The following is a 13,332-nucleotide window of genomic DNA, read 5'->3' as shown; positions in this document are numbered from 1 at the left end:
GCAGGCTGTTGCCTCACTACACTTTCATTCTAAATCTGTAAAGTCATATAATCTATCATTAGAACACACGCACATAAATTTGAACTTATCTAACCGGAGCGCGCGTGGAATACGTATGTCAGCAATTACGTAAGATCTAACTGAGCGCACGTGGCTACGAAATATCGTCCCTAAGTTGCACCACCAGTCACTATTGATCGATAACACCACCTAACGATAGTAAAGGTAATCGACAACATGTCAAAGCAAAAACTAATTCGATAACATGAATAGCTTTCGAGTGGCTGAATTTCAAAGATCGTGGTAGTAGTATTACTAACAGCGGCACTCAGGCGCACGCCGCGTGGTAGTAATATTACTACCGGCGGGCGCATAGTGCTAATACGCGAGTAAATACGGTAACTCAAAATAGATCATTTTTGAGTTGTTGCACTTTTGAACCAGATGATCAATATTAATTTTATCTGTTCTCTTTTCACTCGGGATATAGCGCATACATACTAATAGAAGAAATGTTGGTTTATTTTCAGACGACGGGTATTGATGGCAAAGCAGAACTACCGGTGTGCGGGCTGTGGTATGAAGGTTGCCATGGAGTACTCTCATAGATTTCGTTATTGTGAGTATCTGGGGCGTTACTTCTGTACTGGGTGCCATACAAATCAAGTAGCCCTTATTCCTGGTCGTGTGCTAGCAAAATGGGATTTCAATAGGTAAGACAATGATATGTGGATAGTTCCTTCTTCCTCCACACTTTTTGTATATTATATAGTTCAAATCAGTGTCTGTAAAAGGGTTTCATTTCCTCATGTTAAAATATGGATTTTTTCTTGAATGCTATTATGGTGACTGAAAGCAAATGTTACTACATAATGAACGATTAATTTTTTGTTGTTTTCCATTTTGAGTTGCATGAAGGTGTCCTGTTGTTGAAGATGAACAAAATTTACAAAAACGCAGTGCACTATCAAAAATTCTGTTTTTTACTTTATAACAACTAGATGTATTAAATTAACTTCTTGCTTTTCAACGGCTGAGAGCATTACATATACATCAGAATATCTGTATAAGATGAAATTACGCTACTATTTTTCTTTTTTCCTTCCCCCTCCCCAGTTTTTGTTTTTCATCATGTCCAGTTCCTTATACTTTTAACTTCATTTTAAAAAAATGTATTGAATTTATCGCTACTTGTATTCACGAAGAGACCCACGTTTTATATTTTTTACCCTTAGTCAGGGCATGGCATTAAACTGTGTCCATTGTGTAGGCAGGATTCCCCGGCCTTGGTGTAGGCAGCCTGCCTAGGGGAAGGAAAACCCTGAGTTACAAGTACTTAGAAGTGTCTGTTCCCCAGTTTAGTACAGCTTTGAATGGCATGTTCCCATGTTACGGGTGGCTGAACACAGACCCTGATGCCAGGCTATTTTAACAACTGCTAGGTGTCATTAGACTTTAGATTATATCAACTAAAATGTTTTTGTTTTTAATTGTGCTTGTTTCATGTAGATAACAAGATTGGTGCTCGTAGATACTATTAACTGCAACAATTGCATTGTAAAAATTATGTCTGCAAATAATGATTTTAAGTATTCTTAACGTGATTGTTATCTTTGTGATTTTAAGTTAAGATTTCAAGGAACTGAAGATGTCACCTATAGGAAACGAAACATGTATTCTATAAAAATAATCCATAAAAAATGTATGATAAAGTGTTGAAAAGGTGGACTTTTTCACTAGACAATTGGCAAGCCTTTTGGTATCTTGATGGTAGAGGGTCCAAGTTTCACAACTGTAAAGCAGTGTTCATATGACAATAACACAGTTAACCATGATCTTGGTATGCGCTGTAAAGTTCTTATCCATGAAGGCATGTCAGGATAAACATCCAAATGCTGAGTGGGCAGCATCATTTCTCCTATCCACATCTTGCAAGCAGTTAGCATTTGTTGAGAGAATACTTCCTATACCTCTAATAAATAAAGATGAATTCTGACAGGTAGGGCTGGAGGGAGAAGCATTGCGTGTGCCATTTCACGATGTTGCCACATTCCAGCATTCCTTTCCCTTTCCCCTCGCTTCTGGCTCACTTGTTCTCTCGTTCATTTTGACCGCTGTGATCTGTTGTAGACTACCTGGCCAGACTGTGACTGACATGGTCTCATGTTCCATTATCTTTAACAGGGACTGGGCTGATAAACTCAAACAGTAGAGAGTTGGCCTTCTGATCCCAACTTAGCAGGTTCAATCCTGGCTCAGTCCGGTGGTATCTGAAAGTGCTACAGGACGTAAAATCAGTAACATTATTCTTTAACAGGGGTGGTACCTATAGCCTGACAAATCCTTCAACATGCCCTTTGTCCTATACTTTGTCTCTGTACACCTTATTGACATAAATATAGAACGTAAAACAATTTCTCTTCCTTGGTGATGAATTGTCACACCACGGCCGGCGATATTTTTTTCACAAGGTGGACGAGTCCTTGGCCTCCCTCTCCCTCAAGGAGTATTCATCATACTCGAAATATATATTGAAATACAATGATTGTACGGAATTAGTATTTAAAATACCATTAGATACTAACGGCCACAAAACAGAAACAGAAATCTAACTCAGAAGTGAGAGGTTTAGCAACTCCAAGCAAGAAGAGCTGGCCAGAAGATTCATCTCCTTGTCAACCGCAGTCGCCCCACCCTCGTTTTCTTGGCAACCATACCCCCCCCCGGCAGGCAGTAAACTGACCTCCCTCTAAGAAATGGCAGAATTCAACTTTAGACATTAGAGGTATAGATATAGAAAGTGGTCGACCTGCTCCAGTGTAGTATGTGCAGTGGGGATATTGAAAACTGGGAGGTTTGACCCGGATGCAGACTGTACGAGTACTTTTGTTTTCTGAACCTTAATGGAGATACCAAAACGATCGCAAGCACTGTTGGGACAATTTACTGACTGTTGCAACTCCTCAAGTGTGAGAGCAGGTGCAGCAGCATTATCTGCATATTGCAATTCCATAACAGAGTTAACCTTAGTGAGCTATTGGCAGCGAAGTCTAGCTAGATTGAACAGTCCCCCAATGAAGCGATATCTGACTTTACGCCTTGGTTGTCTGTAGATGTTCCATATAGCATAGCAGATAGGTAAAGAGCAAAGAGTGTTGGAGCAAGCACACATCCTTGTTTCCATCCATGAGTGATCGAAAATGGATCAGAAATATTATTTTGATGAATGATTTGCCCAGACATGTTATCATGAAGAGCCGTGAACAGATCTACAGAATGCTGTTGACAGCCAAAGTGTTTCAGTACTGTTCAAACAGCTGGTCTCGAGACTGAGTCAAAAGCTTTTTCCTGGTCATAGAACACTAGGTAGAAAGGAGTCTGTTGCTCTCTGCATTGCTCCTGGACTTTTTTTGCTATTGTCTTTACATACAGCCCCAGCATTTGCCTGGTGTGAAAATGGGAAACCATGGGAAACCATCTTCAGGGCTGCCGACAGAGGGGTTCGAACCCACTATCTCCCGAATACTGGATACTGGTCGCACTTAAGCAACTGCAGCTATTGAGCTCGGTGCTCCTGGATTTGCCTTGCACAGATCATCATATCTTTTGTGCCTCTGGTGGTTTGAAAACCACACTGCGACTTGGAAATAATCTGTAGGCGATTGAGCAGAATTCTAGCAAGAATTTTACCTGCTATAGATAGCAATGATATACCACAATGGTTGTCACAAACACTACGATCACTTTGTTTGAATATTTTATATATTGTAGTGTGTATGTGAGATAAAGTATTATTATTAATAATAATAATAATAATAAAAATAATAGAAATAGGTATCTTCAAAAACCATAAAAATGTAGTTTGTGCGACATATAACCGGTATTCATCAAGCACAAAGAGAAAAAAAATTCTGAGACTTTCCAGTTTACTTCATGAAACTTTGAAGTATCTGTTAAAAGTTTGATAGGATCTTTTCATCGATAAAACCACAAAGAAGTATGCAGAAGTAGTTTTCCTTAAGTTTTCACTAGTATTTATCTATGCCTCACTATCATAATTTTAACAGAATAATATATAGCTTTTAATTGGATGCAACTAAACCATTCTTATTCGTTTTACATCTAGTTCCTCTGGTAATTACATCTTGTTTTCTTTCAGATATCCTGTTTCTAACTTCTCATATCGTCTACTAGACCAAATGATGGGTGATGCTCTATTTCGAATTGCAGACCTCAACCCCTGTTTGTATCGTAAGACACGGCAGTTGGAACGCACCAGACAACTTCGGTTACAGCTTTTCTACTTAAAAGACTTCATTCTTTCCTGCAGATTTGCAGAGTTGTAAGTGTGTCTTGAGTAAAACTTAGAAGTAAGTTATTGTGTCAGGTACAATATAGAAATGTAATGCATTTTTAAATTCTGCTTTCAAAACCTAGAGTAAAGGATTAGTCTAAGTAACTATGCTATGAAAATTGGAACAAAACTAAGACTGCTTAATCAATTGTGATGTAGTCAATCGGTGTATGCAAAGCAAAATTCGGCTTGTTCGAAGGGTAAACAGATGCGTTGATGTGTCTGGTGCTGACACTGCAAGTACTGTGGCAGGCAGATTATTTAGAGATTTAGGTTTTCGACATTAGTTTATCATTGAAGACACGGCCCTTACTACTTTTTTGAACAGTGCAGAAGAAATTACAAATCTCACCTCTAATTTTTTTTTTATGCTTAGGAGAATTTTATAGTCCATAAAATGTAAGTGATTAAAATATTTTGGAAACTTCAACCATTCAGAAGGAAAGACATTAATCCTGTAACATTTTTACAGTAGATATAAATTTGAATTTTGCATAAGAAATTTCTCAACTTAACCCTCTTAGTGCTGTGGCTATTTACATTGGATACATTAAGAATGCCACCCGATTTACAGCCTGATTAGCAAGACTGAAAGCCAAGCTGAGTAGCTCAGTCTGTAGAGTGGTAGCCTTCTGTCTCCAAGTTGGCAAGTTTGATCGTGGCTCAATCAGGTGGTACTTAAAGTGCTCAAACACGCCATCCTCATGTTGCTAGATTTACTGGTATGCAAAAAACTACCACGGGACAAAATTCCAGCATCTCAGCGTCTCTGAAAACCATAAAAGTAGTTAGTGGGATGAAAAACCAATGACATAATTATTTTCAAGGCTGAAGAAGATGAACCATAAGTACAGTACATGTCCGCTATACTGAGTACGGCATATAGGGAGAACTCTGTTATAATGACAGCTTTTTTTCTGTCCCTTGAACATCCCTGTATTAAACTGTATTATCCTTCGGTAACGAGAACCCTATATTTGATGCATCCGTTATTATGAGCGATTAAGCGTGCGTAATTTTTTCCGTTATCAATATTTAAGCACTCCAGCTATTATATTGAATGTGAATGATCATCTTCGGTATAGATTTTTCACAAGCTCTCTCATCGACATTTAAAATCGAAGGCAGTATCGAGTCGATTAGTACTATCATAATTTATAAGTTTCATATCCATATTGATTGTAGCTACACCATAAGATTTATTCTGAAGCCTCCACCTTATCAATACATTTGTTTACATACTATCATTCACAGTACCGGTTTCGACCCTACAAGGGTCATCCTCAGCTGACAATTACAAATATAGTTCTTAAAAAAGCATCACAATAGGAAATATTGTACAGTCGTGACAATTGTCCAATCAACAGACCATCTAAAACAAATGATACAATTAAAATAATAAAATGAGTCCTCTTTTCTTGGATTATAAAAGTATTACGTAGTATAAAAAGACATGTCCTTTGCAAATGTTTTTGTAATTTTGATCAGCGTAAAAATTGGAACTTGCAATGTTATATGTGCACTGATAGTAGTATTCTTGAAGTGTCCACTATTTTTGCGTTAAAACTTATGGCTAATTGATTAAAACATTTCGAATGTTTATTCTTGCGATAACTATATTGTTTATTTCACCATGTTCCTTTGCTGGTAGTATGAGCGTCTTGGAATGACTTGGACACTCTTTTTGAGGAAATGGGTAGTTGTCTAGTGTTCAGTTCGAGGCATTGTCAATATATATGTACAAGATTCATAATATATACTAATGCTGAGTTGATAGTAAAATGCGTTTTTAAGAATAAAAATTTTTGTTTTTAGTGACGTGCTTCTTAATTTAATGTTGTATAATTTTGTCAAGTGTCAATTTGTTTTACAATACTTGATGTCTTGAATTTTGAAAGATAGCATGAAGGCAACCCGCCAAAGATAAAAACAGGAATGATAATTAAACCCCATGAATATAACCAAATGAGCACAAGCAGCAAAATACTTACCATCGAGCAGGAGCAGTATTAACAAAACCAGCGTGGAGGGCACAGAACATAAGGGAAAGGACAGGATCGAACTAACTACCTGAGGGGTTGCCAGGTCAACATTGCTAAATGAAAGCAAGATTAATGTTTAAATAACTTGAACTTCACTTAAAATTAGGAAAAATTTAAACAGAATTTAGGAATGAAAACTGTAGAACAAATAAAATTTGTAAATAATGTCTTTAAATTATAGATAAAAATCAATTTTTAAAGCAAAATATACTATGAGTGCGCACTCGGATAACAACATAAAATAAGTTTTATGTAGTAATAAATAAGTAAATAGAAGAAAGATAAAAATTGTAATAATTCAACTCGTGAAAACACACTCAGATTACAAGCTACAGCTTGCCTGAGAATCAATGAATGACAAATGTTAAAACGGATCCGTGCATTAAATATTAATTAAATAACTGGCCAGCTTTTCTTTGTAAGTATACTACAATTAATCACAATAAACTTGAATTTGCTTCCAGAACCAGTACACAAGGATTTCAATCACCCTGAAACACGGAAACACACAATATTTAAGACAACGATAGCAGACCCAAAAAAAAAAAAAAATTCCACACGAAAATAATTGAAAGGACACAAGAGAAAATTGCACGAACCCGAATAAAATATGTCTCAAATAAACTACAAAATCCGAAGGGAAACACTTAAAATTCCACACACAACAAAACAATTGTACACATGAAGCATACAGCTTCCCAAAAACGAAGCCAACATCCAACTTAAAGAGACAATAGGCAAAAGCCCACACAAAATTAGCGTACCGGAGATAAGATAAAAAACATGGCACGCAATTACGAAAGAAGAAGGAAAGAAAAACGGACGCGAATAATCAGAGGAGGGCAAGGTATCATCAAGAAATGGGGAACAAATTCCAGCTTACTGTGTGTGTTGAGTCATCAGTCCATAGACTGGTTTGATGCAGCCCTCCACGCCACCCTATCCTGTGCTAACCTTTTCATTTCTACGTAACTATTGCATCCTACATCTGCTCTAATCTGTTTGTCATATTCATACCTTGGTCTACCCCTACCGTTCCTACCACCTACACTTCCTTCAAAAACCAACTGAACAAGTCCTGGGTGTCTTAAGATGTGTCCTATCATTCTATCTCTTCTTCTTGTCAAATTTAGCCAAATCGATCTCCTCTCACCAATTCGATTCAGTATCTCTTCATTCGTGATTCGATCTATCCATCTCACCTTCAGCATTCTTCTGTAACACCACATTTCAAAAGCTTCTATTCTCTTTCTTTCTGAGCTAGTTACCGTCCATGTTTCACTTCCATACAATGCCACGCTCCACACGAAAGTCTTCAAAAACATCTTTCTAATTCCGATATCAATGTTTGAAGTGAGCAAATTTCTTTTCTTAAGAAAGCTCTTCCTTGCTTGTGCTAGTCTGCATTTTATGTCCTCCTTACTTCTGCCATCGTTAGTTATTTTACTACCCAAGTAACAATATTCATCTACTTCCTGTAAGACTTCGTTTCCTAATCTAATATTTCCTACATCACCTGCCTTCGTTCGACTGCACTCCATTACTTTTGTTTTGGACTTATTTATTTTCATCTTGTACTCCTTACCCAAGACTTCATCCATACCATTCAGCAACTTCTCGAGATATTCTGCAGTCTCAGAATGACAATATCATCGGCAAATCTCAAGGTTTTGATTTCCTCTCCTTGGACTGTGATTCCCTTTCCAAATTTCTCTTTGATTTCCTTTACTGCCTGTTCTATGTAAACATTGAAAAGGAGAGGGGACAAACTGCAGCCTTGCATCACTCCTTTCTGGATTGCTGCTTCTTTTTCAAAGCCCTCGATTCTTATCACTGCACACTGATTTTTATACAGGTTGTAGATAATTCTTCGTTCTCGGTATCTGATCCCTATCATCTTCAGAATCATAAATAGCTTGTTCCAATCAACATTATCGAATGCCTTTTCTAGATCTACGAATGCCATGTACGTGGGCTTGTCCTTCTTGATTCGATCCTCTAAGATCAAACGTAAAATCAGGATTGCTTCACGTGTTCCTACATTTCTTCTGAAGCCAAATTGATCCTCTCCCAACTCAGCTTCAACTTGTTTCTCCATTCTTCTGTAAATAATACGTGTTAAAATTTTGCAGGCATGAGATACTAAACTAATGGTGCGGTAGTTTTCACACCTGTCAGCACCGGCTTTCTTGGGAATAGGTATAACAACATTCTGCCGAAAATCGGATGGGACTTCTCCTGTCTCATACATCCTGCACACTAAATGAAATAACCTTACCATGCTGGTTTCTCCTAAGGCAGTCAGTAATTCAGAGGGAATATCATCAATTCCAGGTGCCTTGTTCCTATTGAGGTCACTCACAGCTCTGTCAAACTCTGACCTCAAAATTGGGGTCCCATTTCCTCAGCATCAACAGCCTCTTCATGTTCCAGAACCAAATTATCTACATCGTTACCTTCATACAACTGTTGGATATGCTCCTGCCATCTTTCTGCTTTGTCTTCTTTCCCTAGAAGTGGCTTTCCATCTGAGCTCTTAATATTCATGTACCTAGATTTCCTTTCTCCAAAGGTTTCCTTGATTTTCCTGTATGCAGCATCTACCTTTCCCAGGACCGTACAGCCTTCGACATCCTTGCACTTCTCCTTCAGCCATTCTTCTTTAGCTACCTTGCATTTTCTATCCACTTGATTCTTTAATCGCCTGTATTCTTTTCTGCCCTCTTCATTTCTAGAATTCTTGTATTTTCGTCGTTCATCAATCAGGTCTAGTATCTCCTGAGTTATCCACTGATTCTTAGTTGATCTTTTCTTCCTTCCTAACATTTCTTCAGCAGCCCTACTGACTTCACTTTTCATGACTCTCCACTCTTCCTCTATTGTGTTCCCTTCAGCCTTTTCATTTAGTCCTTGTGCAACATGTTCCTTGAAACAATCCCTCACACTCTTTTCTTTCAACTTGTCTAGATCCCATCTTTTTGCATTCTTTCCTTTCTTCAATTTCTTCAACTTCAGATGGCATTTCATGACCAACAAGTTGTGGTCAGAGTCCACGTCTGCTCCTGGGAAAGTTTTGCAATCCAACACCTGGTTTCTGAATCTCTGCCTAATCATAATGAAGTCTATTTGATACCTTCCAGTGTCTCCAGGTCTCGTCCACGTATACAGCCGTCGTTTGTGGTGTTTGAACCAAGTATTGGCAAGGACTAAATTATGATCAGTGCAGAATTCAACCAGTCGACTTCCTCTTTCGTTCCTTTGTCCCAATCCAAATTCTCCTACTGTACTACCTTCTCTTCCTTGGCCTACCACTGCATTCCAGTCTCCCATCACAATTAGATTCTCGTCACCTTTTACGTATTGTATTAAATCTCCTCATATATTCTTTCAATTTCTTCATCATCCGCTGAACTAGTAGGCATATAGACCTGCAGTATTGTGGTGGGCATTGGTTTGGTGTCTATCTTGACGACAATAATTCTTTCACTATGCTGCTCGTAGTAGCTTATCCGCTGCCCTATTTTCTTATTCATTATTAAACCAACTCCTCCATTTCCCCTGTTTGATTTCGTGTTGGTAATTCGGTAGTCGCCTGACCAAAAATCCTGTTCTTCCTGCCAACGTACTTCACTTATACCAACTACATCTAACTTTAGCCTATCCATCTCCCTTTTCAGATTCTCTAACCTACCACAATGATTCAAACTTCTAACATTCCACGCTCCGACTCGCAGAATGTCAGTCTCCATCTTCCTGATGATCGCCCCCTCTCGTGTAGTCCCCACCCAGAGATCCGAATGGGGGACTAGTTTACCTCCGGAATATTTTACCCGGGAGGAAGCCATCATCAGTACATCATTCATACAGAGAGAGCTGCATGTCCTCGGGAGGTAGTTACGGCTGTAGTTTCCCATTGCTTTCAGCCGTGTAGCAGTATCAACACAGCTAAGCCATGTTGAGTATTATTACAAGGCCGTATCAGTCAATCATCTAGACTGCCGCCCTTGCAACTACCGAAAGGCTGCTACCCCCCTTTCGATGAACCATTCGTTAGTCTGGTCTCTCGACAGATACCCATCCGATATGGTTGCACCTGCGGCTCGGCTATCTGCATCATTGGGACACGCAAGCCTCCTCTCCGCGGCAAGGTCACATGGTTCGCAGAGGAGGTCGAGCTTATTATAACCAGAATATTACAATAATTATGTATAGTCTTTTAAATTTAACATTTCTTCCAACCAAAATATTAATAAAGGATTTAAATGCCGGTTACACAATTTTAATTTTAGGAGGCCTTGGATAACGGTAATGCCCAAATAAGACCGGAAATAAACCATCCCATTAAGTAATTAAACAATGAGCCATTACAAAAACAATACTAGTACATAACGTCTTTCAAAACATTGTCAGCAGTCCATCGGATGCCACAAATATGAACCAAGAAAAGTAGAAAGAAATCCACCAACAAAATTAATAATAATAATAATAATAATAACTTCAAGAAACAGAAAAAGGCAGCACAACGATAATCTCAGTTAAATAAAGTAATGGAATAATAGGTCTCTCACCCGCGCATATACCATGTTCCAGAATTACTCCATTATAATAATTTTGATATAGAACATTACCAAAATCACATTAAGTTACATTTTAATATTTAGCAGATACAGTTTATATCATTAAAATGTCTGATGAAGAAGAAATTCCAGCTTAATTTAATGAATAAACGGTGGTCGCCATGTCCATAAACTATAGGCCTAATTTCAATTACAGTAGCGGAGTAGAGACGAAGTAATATTAACAGCGTTGCCAAAACATTTCTTCTAATATAATAGTTGTTGCAGATAGCTTGATACACACGTTCTTCTCCAAATAATCCGGCAGCAGAACAGTTTCGAAACAATTAAGAAGATACTTGTACTTATATTTTGTGTGTCCAATTTAATATACTGTAATCTAATAGCTTACGTTCTAGCCCATTTTGTAATGAAGAACCCTCCTTCAGATAGTTCGGTCACACTAATATTAAAAAAACTGTAAATATGAAACACACAACATTATTGCGCTACAATTAAGGCAATGCCTGAATTAACGAGGCAATTAGCCTGGTTTATCAAACTCCACTCCAACAACTTTCAATCGCATTTTGTACACAGCTTCTCCAAACGCGTCCATCTTGGCGATCAGCCAGGAGCAGACTGGTGTTCAGTGCAGTCAAGCCGCGTGTCGCTCAGTTGAACATCGACACTGCGCACGCTCAAATCAAAAATTTGCTTATTGAGCCAATCAGAATTTCGAAGCAACCGACGTAACAATGGCAAGAAGATGCATTTTAAATCTCCACAGTTTCAGGCACATAATTTAACAGCAATGCAACCAATGGCCGAGAATTGCAGATAAGGTCCCCACACACAAATATACATGTCCAACAAATGAGGGTATCGTAAATTATTGTCTCAATTCACAGTACCGGTTTCGACCCTACAAGGGTCATCCTCAGCTGACAATTACAAATATAGTTCTTAAAAAAGCATCACAATAGGAAATATTGTACAGTCGTGACAATTGTCCAAATCAACAGACCATCTAAAACAAATGATACAATTAAAATAATAAAATAAGTCCTCTTTTCTTGGATTATAAAAGTATTACGTAGTATAAAAAGACATGTCATTTGCAGATGTTTTTGTAATTTTGATCAGCGTAAAAATTGGAACTTGCAATGTTATGTGTGCACTGATAGTATTATTCTTGAAGTGTCCACTATTTTTGCGTTAAAACTTACGGCTAATTGATTAAAACATTTTGAATGTTTATTCTTGCGATAACTATATTGTTTATTTCACCGTGTTCCTTTGCTGGTAGTATGAGCGTCTTGGAATGACTTGGACACTCTTTTTGAGGAAATGGGTAGTTGTCTAGTGTTCAGTTCGAGGCATTGTCAATATATATGTACAAGATTCATAATATATAGTAATGCTGAGTTGATAGTAAAATGCGTTTTTAAGAATAAACATTTTTGTTTTTAGTGACGTGCTTCTTAATTTAATGTTGTATAATTTTGTCAAGTGTCAATTTGTTTTACAATACTTGATGTCTTGAATTTTGAAAGATAGCGTGAAGGCTTCTTCCTTTTATGTTGTAGGCCGTATTTATCTTTAAGTAGAACCAGAGATACAAGGAAATGCCATTTGGACCTTGTTTCAATGACGGTGAAATCCTAACATTCACCTCCCCATGGTAGAGAGGGGGCAACGACTGCATATAAAAATTATATTTTATATGCAGGCGGCTAACGAATGAAGGGACCGATTATCTCCCGGTATAAGGAGATCCCCTATACCAAGTGCCAACAGTCTCTTTGAGAGTGGATGAGCGGGTATGGGTAAGGGCACTCTATTATCCTGGGGACAAGAAATTGTTCCCAAAGGCGGAGGAACCAGTTTGGTCAACGGCATTAGGATACAGAAGGCAACGAGAAACCACTGCATTAAAGATCCTGAGAGATATTCCAATAAATTCACATGGCATGGCTGCAACGTCAAGATCAGAGCTGGCCGTGTGGATTGTCTACCTCCGTTTGGAGACGACGTCTTAAGAAGAAGAAGAAACGAAGTGTGTGAGAAGTTGCGTCTACTAGGTTTTAAGTTAGAGGTAAAAGAGTGTGTGTTGTACTTACAATAGATGTTGACACTGTTGTGCATTACACGGCAGGTCATGCGCTGCGGTCGAACGCCAAAGTAGAGTGGAGAATGTTTTGAAGGTCCAGAATTTGTCACGGTTGCGGGAAGTTAAGTATGCATGACCTTGAATGTGCCGCGCTGATCACCAGGAGCTGGCGGCTTTCTACTACAAATCTATTCGTCTGCGACTTCAAGTTATTTTTTATCTTCGTATATTAGTTGATAGTGTTGTGACTTTGTGCATGACAGAATG

The 13,332-nt window shown here is 38.2% G+C and overlaps 1 protein-coding gene across 1 annotated transcript in view; it reads left to right on the top strand.

The window, feature by feature from the left end:
* Positions 1-13,332, top strand: part of Rubicon (run domain Beclin-1-interacting and cysteine-rich domain-containing protein rubicon) — a 178,532-nt gene that overhangs the window by 83,387 nt on the left and 81,813 nt on the right. The window contains exons 10-11 of the mRNA XM_067136464.2: positions 531-713; positions 4,160-4,342. Coding sequence (XP_066992565.2) covers positions 531-713; positions 4,160-4,342 — 366 coding nt within the window. The remainder of the gene's footprint in view (positions 1-530; positions 714-4,159; positions 4,343-13,332) is intronic.

The sequence above is a fragment of the Anabrus simplex genome, chromosome 1 (assembly GCF_040414725.1).
Source record: "Anabrus simplex isolate iqAnaSimp1 chromosome 1, ASM4041472v1, whole genome shotgun sequence".
Lineage (NCBI taxonomy): Eukaryota > Metazoa > Arthropoda > Insecta > Orthoptera > Tettigoniidae > Anabrus > Anabrus simplex.
The sequence above is the reverse complement of the archived record's forward strand: the minus strand, read 5'-3'. Positions and strand labels throughout refer to the sequence as shown.